The 12,551-nt window shown below is 37.7% G+C and overlaps 1 protein-coding gene across 1 annotated transcript in view; it reads right to left on the reverse strand.

Moving 5' to 3' along the window:
• Positions 1-489: 489 nt before the first annotated feature.
• The window catches only part of CDS1 (CDP-diacylglycerol synthase 1), a 33,347-nt gene continuing 21,285 nt past the window's right edge, over positions 490-12,551 (reverse strand). Inside the window, exons 8-13 of the mRNA XM_064510313.1 lie at positions 11,252-11,339; positions 10,231-10,299; positions 9,233-9,385; positions 6,879-6,998; positions 4,808-4,911; positions 490-3,419 (exon numbers count right to left, since the gene is read on the reverse strand). Of these exons, the coding sequence (XP_064366383.1) occupies positions 3,290-3,419; positions 4,808-4,911; positions 6,879-6,998; positions 9,233-9,385; positions 10,231-10,299; positions 11,252-11,339 (664 nt within the window). The 3' untranslated portion in view covers positions 490-3,289. The remainder of the gene's footprint in view (positions 3,420-4,807; positions 4,912-6,878; positions 6,999-9,232; positions 9,386-10,230; positions 10,300-11,251; positions 11,340-12,551) is intronic.

A 12,551-nucleotide genomic window follows, 5' to 3' on the forward strand; every position in this document is an offset into this window, starting at 1 on the left:
AGGGCACAGGGTGCTCTTACGTGTGCCTTGCTGCCTACAGCAGCCTCTCCCAGCTGCTCACTAGTGTGCTGTAGAGACCACAGGCAGCAATTTTTCCTATACAAAAAATTAAGTGTAGAGGGTAACGAATGCATTGCTTTTCAGTCTTGTCAGCTAACTGCAGTACTTGCAGGATTGTACATTGCGTGCAATTCAGTCTGAAAAATAACGAAGCGCGTTACATTAAAATGGTCATCCTATTGAAAAGGTGACAGATCTGTATGTCTTGGAGATGAGATCATACAAGTTACTAGTAGCAACAGTCTGGGATAGCTTGCATGACAATATCAGGACTGGCATCTTGATGGGGAAAAACAGAAAATTAATAGCTGCTTTAAGTATAAAGAATGCAACTTGAAGAAATAACAGAATAATATAGATTTTTGTTAAGAAATCTCCACCCATTGTACATGCTATAGGAAATAAATACAAATAAACCAAAAACAAGAGGATTTTCTCTCCCGGCTTTATTTTCACAATGCCTGCTTCAATGAAAGATTGAAACAATCAAAGTAAAACAGACATTATATACTAATATTATTTACAATATTTACATAATATACATATTTTGCTCAACAGGCAATTACAGCAACTTTGAACAAAAGTGCAAGTGAAAAGAATCGCTAGTTGTAAAAGTTAAACTTTCCTGTTGATCATGTTGTATGCTTGAACTAACAGAAATAATGAGTGGGGTAAATTCATTTCATAGTAAGCAAGAGTAATTATCACTTCACAGTGAGTGAACCCTGCTGAGCTTTATTTACACCAAAACCTAACCCAGCAGAAAGCTATTACTCTTCCAAGAGAGAGAGATTAATGGCTTCAAAGTGATCCTTTCTTAATTTTTAACTTTGCAGAACCAGCAGAACCTTTCTTTTATACCTTTCACTGTGCAAATAGATAGCAATTAATTTCAAATGCTCTGTTGTATTAAATGCTAAAATATATTTTAACTTCCTTATTATACATGCTAAAAAATTACACTAAAAAGTTCAAGTTTTAGAAGTAACAATTACCTTTCTATGTATATTATATATAATTTTTATACACAGGGTAAAGATACACCCAGCTCCAGTAAGTTTTTTTTTTTTTTTTTTTCTAAATAAGCGCCTACCAAAGTCCCATACGTAACCAAAACCTTATCTAAACATTTATTATCCATGTATGCTAGTTTGGTCCCCCTCTCTGATGCGAGCACTCCTGTTTCCCCTCCCCTCTTTTTAAAGCATCACTCCCCACGATACACCTCCCGGCCGTGCTACCTTTTAACCTCAGGCTATGCTGCCCTTTGAGCGGAAGAGCCAAAATTGAGTCCCCTCCAATTAACAAGTCAAATGGCCACTGAAGGACAAGTGGCTAACAACGTATTTTAATGTCGACATTTTTCAAAGTGTTCCTTCAATACAGTACTGCAACCTTCAAGGAGACCGCAGGAAGTACTAAATTATTTTAATTCTGTCAGATACCTGACATCAGCAGAAGTTATTTAGAACCGGATTTCCATTCCGTAACAAGGTATAGGACTGCTTTTCTATATACAAGCTGTACGCACAGTACCGTGGCCTAAGTGCAAAACAGAATGTACAGTGGTCTCTGAGCCTGATCACGTGTAAACAAAACCAGTCCAAATTCGACAGACACAACTTACCACCTACCCCAGTGATTTCCTCCATGTTTTTCCCCCTTCACGTAGCACCAACCATGTAAGATTTTCACCTTTAACATATATATATAACCATTAATTTTATATATATATATACACCCACATGCGCACGCACACACACCCCTTTCCCCACCCACACACACATGGCATCAGTATGTTCACTGCAAGAGAAACTTACAGTAGGTTGGAGAAATTAAACTGTATCAAGTTACAGCATACCAAAATAAAATTTCGGCATTTGTGCTTTTTGTTTGTAAATGAATAATTTTCATCATCTCGAAAAAAAGTTTATATTTTAATTTGCATTAAGATATGTCACATGATGAAAAAAGTTAGAAAACAGCTAAGTCTGAGAACTAAAGAACATCAGCTTTCCTCTCATATGCTCCACTAAGTCTACAGAATAGCCACTTCCTATGGAAATGCTTCATTCCGGCTCCCATATTGTTGCCCAGGCTTGCTCAAGGATCCTTAAATTTCTTAATAAATGGTAACACACCAAAGAATCATGCATCCTGTCTTGCACAATGCATATTAATCAGGTAAAAGTTCCCACCTTCAGTGAATAACACATTAATAAAATAGCACTTAACTTCACTTTTTACCCAGGACCTCAAAGTGCTTTTAAAATATCCCGTTTCTACACGTTAGGGAAGAGGCACAAGGAATAAGGCTTGAATTAACGCCTTCAGATACTGACCATTCCATGGAAACCAAGAGCCTAAACTAAAAGTTCTCCCAGATGTGTTTACTGGGTTGGAGAATCCCATTTTGTCATATAATCTCCACCCCTGGATGTACACACTTGTTTATAACCCATAACATTAACCAGAAAATAGCAGCTCCACAGCCCAAGTAGCTCAACTGTAAAGACGCTTCTCTCTTGAAAGCATGAAATAGTTTCATAAGAAAACCCTTTAATTAAAAACTGAGCTTTGTTTAACCTTCACAGTAAATATTGGAAGTCAGGCTTTGCCTAACTAAGTACTGCTTTGACCAGGCAAACAATTATTTTCTGGCAAATTATAACTTCGGCACCAAGCTAGGTAAAACAGCAATTGCCTGCCTCATCTGATTATACTCCAGTAGCCACTTTAGACCAAAAAAGTATTGCTAAGACAGGCAGTAAAGAACTCATTAAAAACAAAAGCTGAATTGAGGAAATTTCATTAAAATTTGCTCTATAAATATCTCCGTGTCAGTATGGTCTTACTATTTCCTCATGTCAGTAGTTCTAATCCAGGACAATTTAAAATGATTTTTTTTCTTTCTTTTTTTTTTTTTTTTTTAAATACGAAGCCTGTCAGGCTGGGTGCTGAAGGATGACTGATGCCATCAGTTTCAAGAAATAAAATAGACTGAAAATGTACTGTTATTTTGCAAGCATTTTGACTATTTTAGGAGTAACAGATCTTGTGTGCCCTTATACAAAGTCACAGCATTCACATTAATTTCAGGAAAGAAACATTCACCTCTTCCAGATCACAGACTACTCTTCCTTCAGTTATCATCTTTGTGCACATTTGCAATGCTTTTCCACAGACTTCTCTTAAACGTCGTTTTCTTATAGTCCTCCATTTTGACCAGCTATCCTCTCAGAGATGGCTGCAGGATCCCTTTTTCAACTAAATGAGATTTCAGAGTTTTATATACATCTAACTGTTGATCTGGCTGAAGTATCAGTAGTTGCTTCAGTAATTTGCTGGGATTTGGACCCCTATCAATAAATTAAAAAAAAAAAAAAAAGGTTTTTTTTTTTTTGATCAACAACAGTTCTAAAGAAACTTTTAGACAGCTTCTAATTTTTCCCTTGCTGCCCAAACACTGTCTTCCCTTTTTTTGGGACCCCAGAATAGAGATTTTCCTAGTCTAATGATCTCCTCAAGATGCATGAGCTATTTAGCAAGCACCACTGGGAAAACATTCTCCTTAGAGGAATCTGAACAAAAACAGAAAAGCATTTCTCATCTTTGCTGCCTTGTGGAGATATTAGAAGGTTTATGACAAATAGAAGATTCACTCATTCATCCTTCATCACTAAGATCACATTATTCATAAAAAGATTTTTTTTTTTTTTTTAATATCTGTTGCAGGATAAGCTGTGTACTGCCAAAATAAAGGGAAAGCTGGCCAGGTCACATAAGAAACCCAACAATTTAACCAAAATTTTCTAAATGACAAATTTATCAGCCTCATTTTCAGTTAGTCATTTTATATATATATATACACACACACACACACGTGTGTGTGTGTGTGTGTGTGTATATATATATATACACACACACACACACACGTGTGTGTGTGTGTGTGTGTGTGTGTGTGTGTGTGTGTGTGTGTGTGTGTGTACTTCTAAATTAGCTTGAATATGAGGCAAAGAATCTGTAGCCAATTCAGTAGCTAATAATTATTTACCCATATGCATTTATAAAAACTAAGGGCATTTATTAATTCTGATATGAACAATCCTTTATCTTGAATTCCCCCCACCCCAAGGAACTAAAATGACCGGCTCTAATAGAACTATCATTCCAGTGATTTCTTCTTAGAAGTTGGTGTGGTTCATGGAAGATAGACAATATTTTTAACAAGTTGTCTCTTCTCTTTAGCCATTGTATTTTAATCTTAAACAGAAAGTTTCAAGTCAAGACACTGAGAAATACTGAAACATGTAGAAAGAACTGCAGTCAGCCTCACAACCTACAGCATCTCCAGGACCCACACAGCTACGGCCTGCAGGGAAGCACATGCTTTAACAACCCTCCCACCTGAAGCCCTATATCCTCATAACCTGCTCCCCCCCACCCCCCCTAACCAGTAAATCCCAGTAAAGCTTCTAAGAGGCTGATACACAAAACTTAACGTTCAGGAGATTCTGTTCAGCATAATGTTCAGCAGATTACTGTTAACACCAGTCACAGAAACATTAAGGCATAGTTTTAACCTCATACGAATCCTCAGAAGTAACATACGTTTCCTTAATACTTCTGTAAATCAATTCTTAGAAACAACCTCTGCTATGTCAATGGTACAGAACAGGACATTGACAAGAAGTTTGATACAGCTCCTACAAAAGTTTAAGGAGTTCAGATTGTAAAAAGCCCATACCGTATGAAACTGGTGATATACACGTGAACAAAAGTGGCCATCAAGTACTGACAATCAAAGCGATCCATTATCCCGCCGTGCCCAGGGATCGTGTCTGCAAAATCCTTTTGGCGGTGAGGGGCAGGAAAAAAAAAAAGTCATGGTAAGCGATTCAAATGAAATGCACTAATCAAGTGTCACTTAACAGCAGCGCATTAAGGCCTCGGTTAAGCTATGGCTTAACTGTGCTGAGCCGAAAGTTAGCAAGAGCCTCTTTGCTGGAAGAGTTTTGAGCTGCAAAGATGAGCTAAGAGAAGAGTAAAGAGATGAAGCAGCTTGTCCACACTCACACCAGAAGACAGCGGTAGATCCGAGTGCAGACTTGCCAGTACCTAATACGTGTGCATGTCTACATAAATCATGCTATTTGGTAGCAAACCTCTTTAGGTGGTTGCTCTAGTTTCTTGCCTATGCAGGATCAAACTCTCCTCTTTCATACTTTTGTTGCTTTGTCCTCTATTGGCGGCTGCTGCTGAAGCATTATTCCAGGGAATATATATTTGCAAGAGAAGTGGTAACCTGAGAATTCTCTCTCTTGTTTAACACTGTATTTGCAAATCATATTGCCAAATCACCTGCCAGTTTTTTCCATTGACTTCTTGGCAAACATAATTAAAAAGCATGATACATGCATGCAATATAAATATATTTAACAGAATCAAAACTATGTAGTGAAAAAATATTTATCACTTCAGAAAAATTCTGATGCAAACGAGGCTCAAAAGACCACATTCATGTTACCCAAGATTATCAGTAAAGCAACTTTATCAATAAAACTAGCATTACATATCCTTTCATTTATCCCTGCTCAGTTGTGGACTCTTCTCAGTAAAATCCTGACTTTAGTCACGTGAGGAGATTGTTTAAGTTGCTGACAACAAGCCCTGCACTCAGGACACCCATTCCAGCCCTCCAGCATCCACACAGCTGTGGACTGTCTGTGCTCGTGAGCTGCCTTTAGTAACAATTCCACAACATTCCTGTCCTCCCAGCTTGGTACTTTGATCATAGGCTTGGGGCCCAGCAGTGTTAAAATCAATTTTATACATTTTATTTTAAGAATAAGTGCTGCTTTGCAGCAGCACCTTTCTCCCTCCAAAAGCCCTTCTTTGCACAAAGATTTCTTTGCTGCTCTGGCACGCAGGCACGGCAGTGCACAAGGCCGCAGCTGGCAAAGTGTCGGGCAAGCCACGTGGAGCAGCATAAGTATAGAGTATAAATGGAGCATAAGAGATAACGTATAAGCACATATAAGGGAGTGCAGCACAAAATGATGTTTATATGCTTCCCTGCAAAGCACATGCCAAAACTGGTGGACACAGGAAACAACAACAGTAAGCAACAGGGAAAAAAAAAATTACAGCAGTCCTACCAAGAAATAAAGGAGGTCAGGAGAAAATTTGGGGCTGCCCTCTTCCCATACTCCTGCTGCTATTTAATGCCAGCCAGGGACAATACTGCCACCACACAAGCGACAGCGCACACCTTGCAATAAACAGAGGTTAGCACATCACATTTTTTGCCAACACACACTCTTGCTACAAGGATGCACTGTACTGGCAAAGGCAGCCAAATATCTCATGCCTTGGTGAGCCTTACAGGTCAGCATCTGCATATGACACAAATACTGTTGATAAAAGACACTCAGACAGCCAAAATTTGAAGGGTAAACTGCAGTAAGTGACTGCCAGGTATCTACAGATCACCATTCATGTTAAAAATTGTGTAATATCACATCTTGTTTGTCTAAGCCACTTTGGAGACATGACTTGGAAGAGTAAATATCAACCAAAATATGAAAACAAAGTACTATTAAGAGCTGCCAACACTGAAGTTGCATGTTGGATACAGAGTTTTAAGAATAACACGTACGTATATCTGATAAAACAAAGTACTGCTACTCAAGCTAAAAAACAGCTTCTCATCTTACTAGAAAGACTAGGCAATATCACTACAATCAATAATCTCAACCCCCTAAATAACTCAAAGAGGACAACCGAAACAAAACCAGCTTACAAAAGTGATTACACACCTTGATTTTGAAAGCTCTTTTAAATCCACTTGCAAAGAATCCTCCAAATGGCCCAATTAAAGAGGCAAATGTTGCCAATGCAATGCTGTGCATCTGAAACGGGTACATATTCACCGATTCCTACAAGAAAAATAACAAGCAAAGTATTTCAATAGGTTCCATGTTTGCAGACATTTTTAGCTTAAATATTTCAAAACTGTGCTGTTACAGAGCAACAATGGCCCTAAAGCATCCGACTTTCCTGATACAAAATAATACTTTAAAGAAAGGAAGAATACAGACACATGGGAGAATACTGCTGAAAGCTTCCATTTATGTGAACAGGATGAAGTGTTCAGGGTTGCCAGAACAGTTAAACATTCTGGAGAAATGTTGTATTTTGCAGACCATCCATTAGTTAATCAAAAAATATATCGTCACTAATTTCATAACATACAATGGGACTCGAAGTCTTCCCCAGCTCTGCTTTTCCAGTTTCCTTCCTAGCTTCTTTCGTTTCCTGTAGAGAAAGGAACTTTCCACAATTTCCTAGATATTTCTGAAGATTAAGTGGCCTAATGCTCTAAGGAAACCGTTCACCTTCATTCAGTTCACTATCACAGCTACTCCTTTCAAGGGCTCTCAAGAGACATACTGTCACCTGTACGTAAATGCACTTCTAAGTCAATGGCACAAACTGCTGCCTTTGAAGGAATGCTATGCTGGCCTCATCCCTGAGCTGTAGCTGAAAATCCCTGAATCTTGCATTCCCAATCTGCATCACAGCCAACACCAGTTATCTTTGTGAATATTCTGTCCAGCTATTTCAGGACAAGTTTGTTTTGGGCTAACTGTTCGCCTGGTCAAACAGAAAACTTTTCAACTTGGAACATTAAGAAGGTTATTTTGCTGGGAAAACACAAAGCTTGACATCTCTTACATCAAGCAAAAAGGTCTCCCAGACATGGTATCTGGTTATATTTCTGAGAGAGAACATCAGCAGCTGAATAACAGGAAAAAGGCCATTGCAGAAATAAGTGAACTGATTTTGACTTTTTTTGAGTGGTAAAACTAATTCTCTCCTCAAAGGGCTTGTCAGAGTTTGGCAAAATGGAGCCAATAGTGCATGTGAAACTATCATCTTTTTTCAGGGTTAACTGAAGTCTTTCTGTTAGACTATTGCAGAGCTGGGTTTCGCTCCCTTCCCCTTGTCCTTTACTGAAATGCACAATATAGCTAGACAAAATAAGATGTTCCTCTCTGCTCAGTTCACATTATGATTTTGTGCATGAAAGTCATTTATTAAGTTTGCAACTAAGTCAGCAGTCCCACAACCTCAGTCCTCGAAACAACGATACACTCATTCAGTATGAAAATAAGAGCTCCTTTTAGATGTAACCTTACTTTTTAAAACAAGCAACTGTAGCCATTCATTCTTTTTAGTCTTCAGTTTTTGTAAACGACTACTACAATTCTCACCTGAAGTAACTTGTGGCTTGTTATTACAACCATATGAACTCTTCCCATTAAATATTATATAAATCTAAAAACAGGTAATGCCTGCTGCCTCGATTGGTGTTGCCTACTCATTCTCTGCACTGAACCAATGAACAGGACAGGAGAGTGCCACAGAATATGAATTGCTAGCAAGTGGGTTCTGTGTTTATCACTGTCATCTCCTCTTTGCCTTACAGGAAAGGCTATGACAAACTGTTTTCTTCCTATTAGGCATCCTCTTCCTGTCCGAGTTCCTCTAGAGTCTGTGACTCAGGAAGCATTGCTTTTTATAGTAATGTGATTGAAGACCTACTTCCTGACAGGTAAAGATACGATTCACTTAAAAGAATATGCAGGCTGGGTGCAAGGAGAAGGACGGATGACTAAATTACGTGGAATTATTACCAAGTAATCTCTTTCGGTCTACATAGCAGTAGTGGCATCAACACGCAAGATGCTATTTGACAAAGAAGTCAGTCCAATCTTAACAGCAGTTGCACACTAGCTGCAAACGGAGTGAAGTTCTAACAGCCTACTAATTCGGGCCTGAACAAACCTTTGTTGAATTCACCACAAGATACACTGGCTGTTCTTCAGAAACACTTTTGTTTTTAAAATGATCAAGTGATACATGATACTATTAACAAAATCACCCATTTCCAGGAAAAAGTCTCCTCAGACAACTTCAGCAGAGCGTTTCAATTCTGCTCGGGTGACCAACCTTCCAGTGCGCGCCACAGACAGGTTCACAGAATTGATTCAGTCCTTACCTTTCAAGCCTTACCAGTGTCCATGTACCTTTCTAAAAAACATTTAGAAAAATGTTAAAGCTGGGAAATACAGTTTCAATTTTAACTAAAGCCTTATTTTTTCCTTACCCATCCCAACACAGCCTGAAGCAGTGGTGGCACAGAGTACTTCTTCATCCGGAAGAGCTCTGAAGGTTCACACTCGGTCACAAATCTGTTTGTTTCACTGTTATATTCCACTGGGCAAACAAAGTACTGATGTTGAGCCAAAAAATAGGAAAACTGAAAAGCAAAAGAAGAACTCCTGAAATGTGCCTTTGTTGTTAAAGTCAGAATCATGCTGGAATAGATGGCTTTGCCACCTCAAGCCAAGGAAAATGAAAATCTCTTTTGTAACAGAGATACCCACAATGGATAAGCGTCAGCCCTCTTTAAGTTAGAGAATGTCTCAATAAATCAGGCACGCATGGACATTGAATATACTTAGTGGTGAATTCCTAACTTGTTTTTCTTTTCATATCTCATGTTCGTACCTACTTCTTGCTTCTGCATTATCAAAAAGAATTATCCCAAAATATTAGCCACCACCAATGACCCGTTATTTCTTTATGGTTTACTTTTCAATTAAAACCTGAACCATCACTTCTATAAAGTCTGGAACGTACCAACTCTGCTGGCCATGGTGATAAATTACATGTAAGCACAGTTACTTTATGTTGTTACTTTGTTGTATATGCATATCATCAATTCAAACTACCTGTCTAAACCTATGGATATTCTATCAGAAGAATTCGCATTATGAAGTACATAACACAAAAATGCTGTTTTACAAAGCATGAATAATGCTATCAATAGATGCAATTAAGAGATAAGGAAGCAGCTATTAGATAAAAATAATTCTAGATATAACCTCTAGCAGTAATGGTCAGTATGACATGTTCTGGTGAGGTGCAAGCCTGGCTTAGCTTTTGCGGCTGGTTAGGAACCAGTGGAATTCTCTAGCTAATAAAGCTAACTCTTCTGCTGTCAGAAGTTTGAGATGAGGAAACTTGCCAGTAGTTTTATCCCAATTAAAAATAGGAAGTTTAAAACTGAAACTGTATAAGGAAAATCCTGTGGTTACTTACAATAAATCCAAATACAACTGTGGAAAAGAAGCCTCCAATGAATCCTTCCCAGGTCTTTTTGGGAGACAGCTAAGCAAAAACAGACAACATTAACTGCAGCAAATGATTTTTTTTTTTTGACTTTTTTCCTGGATCTCATTTGCCAAAATTAATCTACTTGGGTTTTCAAAGATATCTGTGAAATACTGAATGTCACCAGCTGAAGCCACTGACCATAACCATAAAGAGAGGAGATTGCTAGGATGCATCCCAGGTGAGGTAGGAAAGCTCCACAGTCTGATCAGTGCTGGGGGCAGGTGGAGGGATGAGCGCCCCATTCCCATCTTGCTGCTGCAGGTCGGGGCATGCTGTCAGCCTCTGGCCATGGCTGACCCTGACTTGCAAAACCGCGTGGCAAGACTACAGCTCTGTTAGCAACCTCTGTTAGCTGGGGCACGCGTAGGTAGTGAGTCACGTGTTAGAGGGAGAGGCTAACTTCCTAAATACAGATTGGAAAGCACACAAATACCACAAACAAAGAACTCGAAGTAGAAGGCAATTTTTTTTTAGGAGCAGCATCAAACCAGAATCAACCTATTTCCAAAAAGCTAGCATTGCATCGTGAAAACAATAACTATCAGAATTAGAACAATTATACTTAAGTCCTTCTCAGTGCTATGTAGCTGAGACTATATGCAGAATACCTATATATGATAAAATGGCTTATTTAAAATAACACTTTCTGTAAAAAAGTAAGTATGCAGTTTCACATGCATAAGAAATCCAAAAAAGGAAGTGACTTATTAGAGATGAAGATGAAATACCATGCAACTTTATTATACTGTGATGTTAATACTACACTCACACTACCCCAGTTTCCATTTATGGATCTTTAGAAACAGGAGAAACTATTTGTTTTTTAACAACAATGTGTAACATGCAGTACAGCTGAAAGTATTTATTCCATAAATATACTGCTGAACAAATAAGACAAATACTGTAAACTGTAAAAACTTGTAGTGAGGAAGTACTAAGTAAATACCTTAATTAATGGAGTTCTGCCAAAGAAGAATCCAAAAATGTAAGCAGTAATATCATTGCAGATAACACTTGAAATTGGAACCAGAAACCTACATGAAAACATACAGAATTTCAGGAAAAAAAGCTGCCTGAAGTTTAAACGTAGGACAGAATAACTTACAATTTAAACAGCAGCATTTTTATTCAGGGAATACTTATTATTTAAAAAATATATATATTTCATGCTATGTTCAACTAGTTGCTCCCCCATATGCAACATATTTAGCTCTACTGATTTGAATATTCAGCCAGTCAAGACTGGTAGAGATCCACATTAATTCAAGTAAAAATATCTGATTTCAACAAATGAACTTAAGCATGAATGGGCTGACTTTTTCTATCAGACTTGAACACTGGTACTACCATTATGAAGAAATCAACAGAAATAAATACATGTTAATGTTATTACTAACAACAAAGCAAGCAAATTCCTTATTATAAAGTTTAATGAAGCCTTAAAAAAAAAAAGTTTTTTTTTCCTTTCCTTTTACATTGTTAGTAGTTTGAGGCAGCCTGTTTTAGCTTTCTAAATGGAAGCTGATATTGTCTATATCTGGACAGCAACTGAATTTTGTTACCCAAGCCTGACAACTTCTTTTTTTCCCTTTTCAAAACTGAGATGTATTAATAAGCTAAGTCAAATTTTGTGACAATCTGTAGAATTGCCTAGTGCGATAGTAGCTGAAATTAAAATAAAAAGTAGTAAGGTAGCAAGGTTCAGGTTTTGGCAAATGAGCAAGATTTCTATGAAAAAAATTTGCTTGTACAAGAACCCTTGAACCTTCTCAAAGGCTTTGATTTGTCTTTCTAACTGTGAGCACATCTTTTCTGCAATAATCTCCACAGTTATAAATACATCAGGAAAATAAAAAGGAGTGCATGTAATATTATGTACTTGCAAGAACACAAATTTTCTTCCATGTAATTGTACAGTGTTTCTCAGCTGATAATTTAAACTCTTTCTATTCAAGTAGGGGGTGAGGAAATATACCCTGTCTTTGTAATGCAGTTCTGAAATAATGAAGTTTAACTGCATCATCAGAGTTTAATGTATAGCTGGATGTGGGCATTAAGGTGACCAAACAACATCCAGTATTTAAACTTGTAAAATATTTTAAGTGATTTGAATTGATCTGAACATACGAAATTAAGGGAAACCCACAACAAGAATTCTCCCTTTCTAAAATACGAGTCTTGACTATATAGCAAGAAAGGACAGTCTGCTATTATTTTAGCTGAACTCCACACAAACAAAACAAGTG

This window comes from Dromaius novaehollandiae, chromosome 4 (assembly GCF_036370855.1).
Source record: "Dromaius novaehollandiae isolate bDroNov1 chromosome 4, bDroNov1.hap1, whole genome shotgun sequence".
Classification (NCBI taxonomy): domain Eukaryota; kingdom Metazoa; phylum Chordata; class Aves; order Casuariiformes; family Dromaiidae; genus Dromaius; species Dromaius novaehollandiae.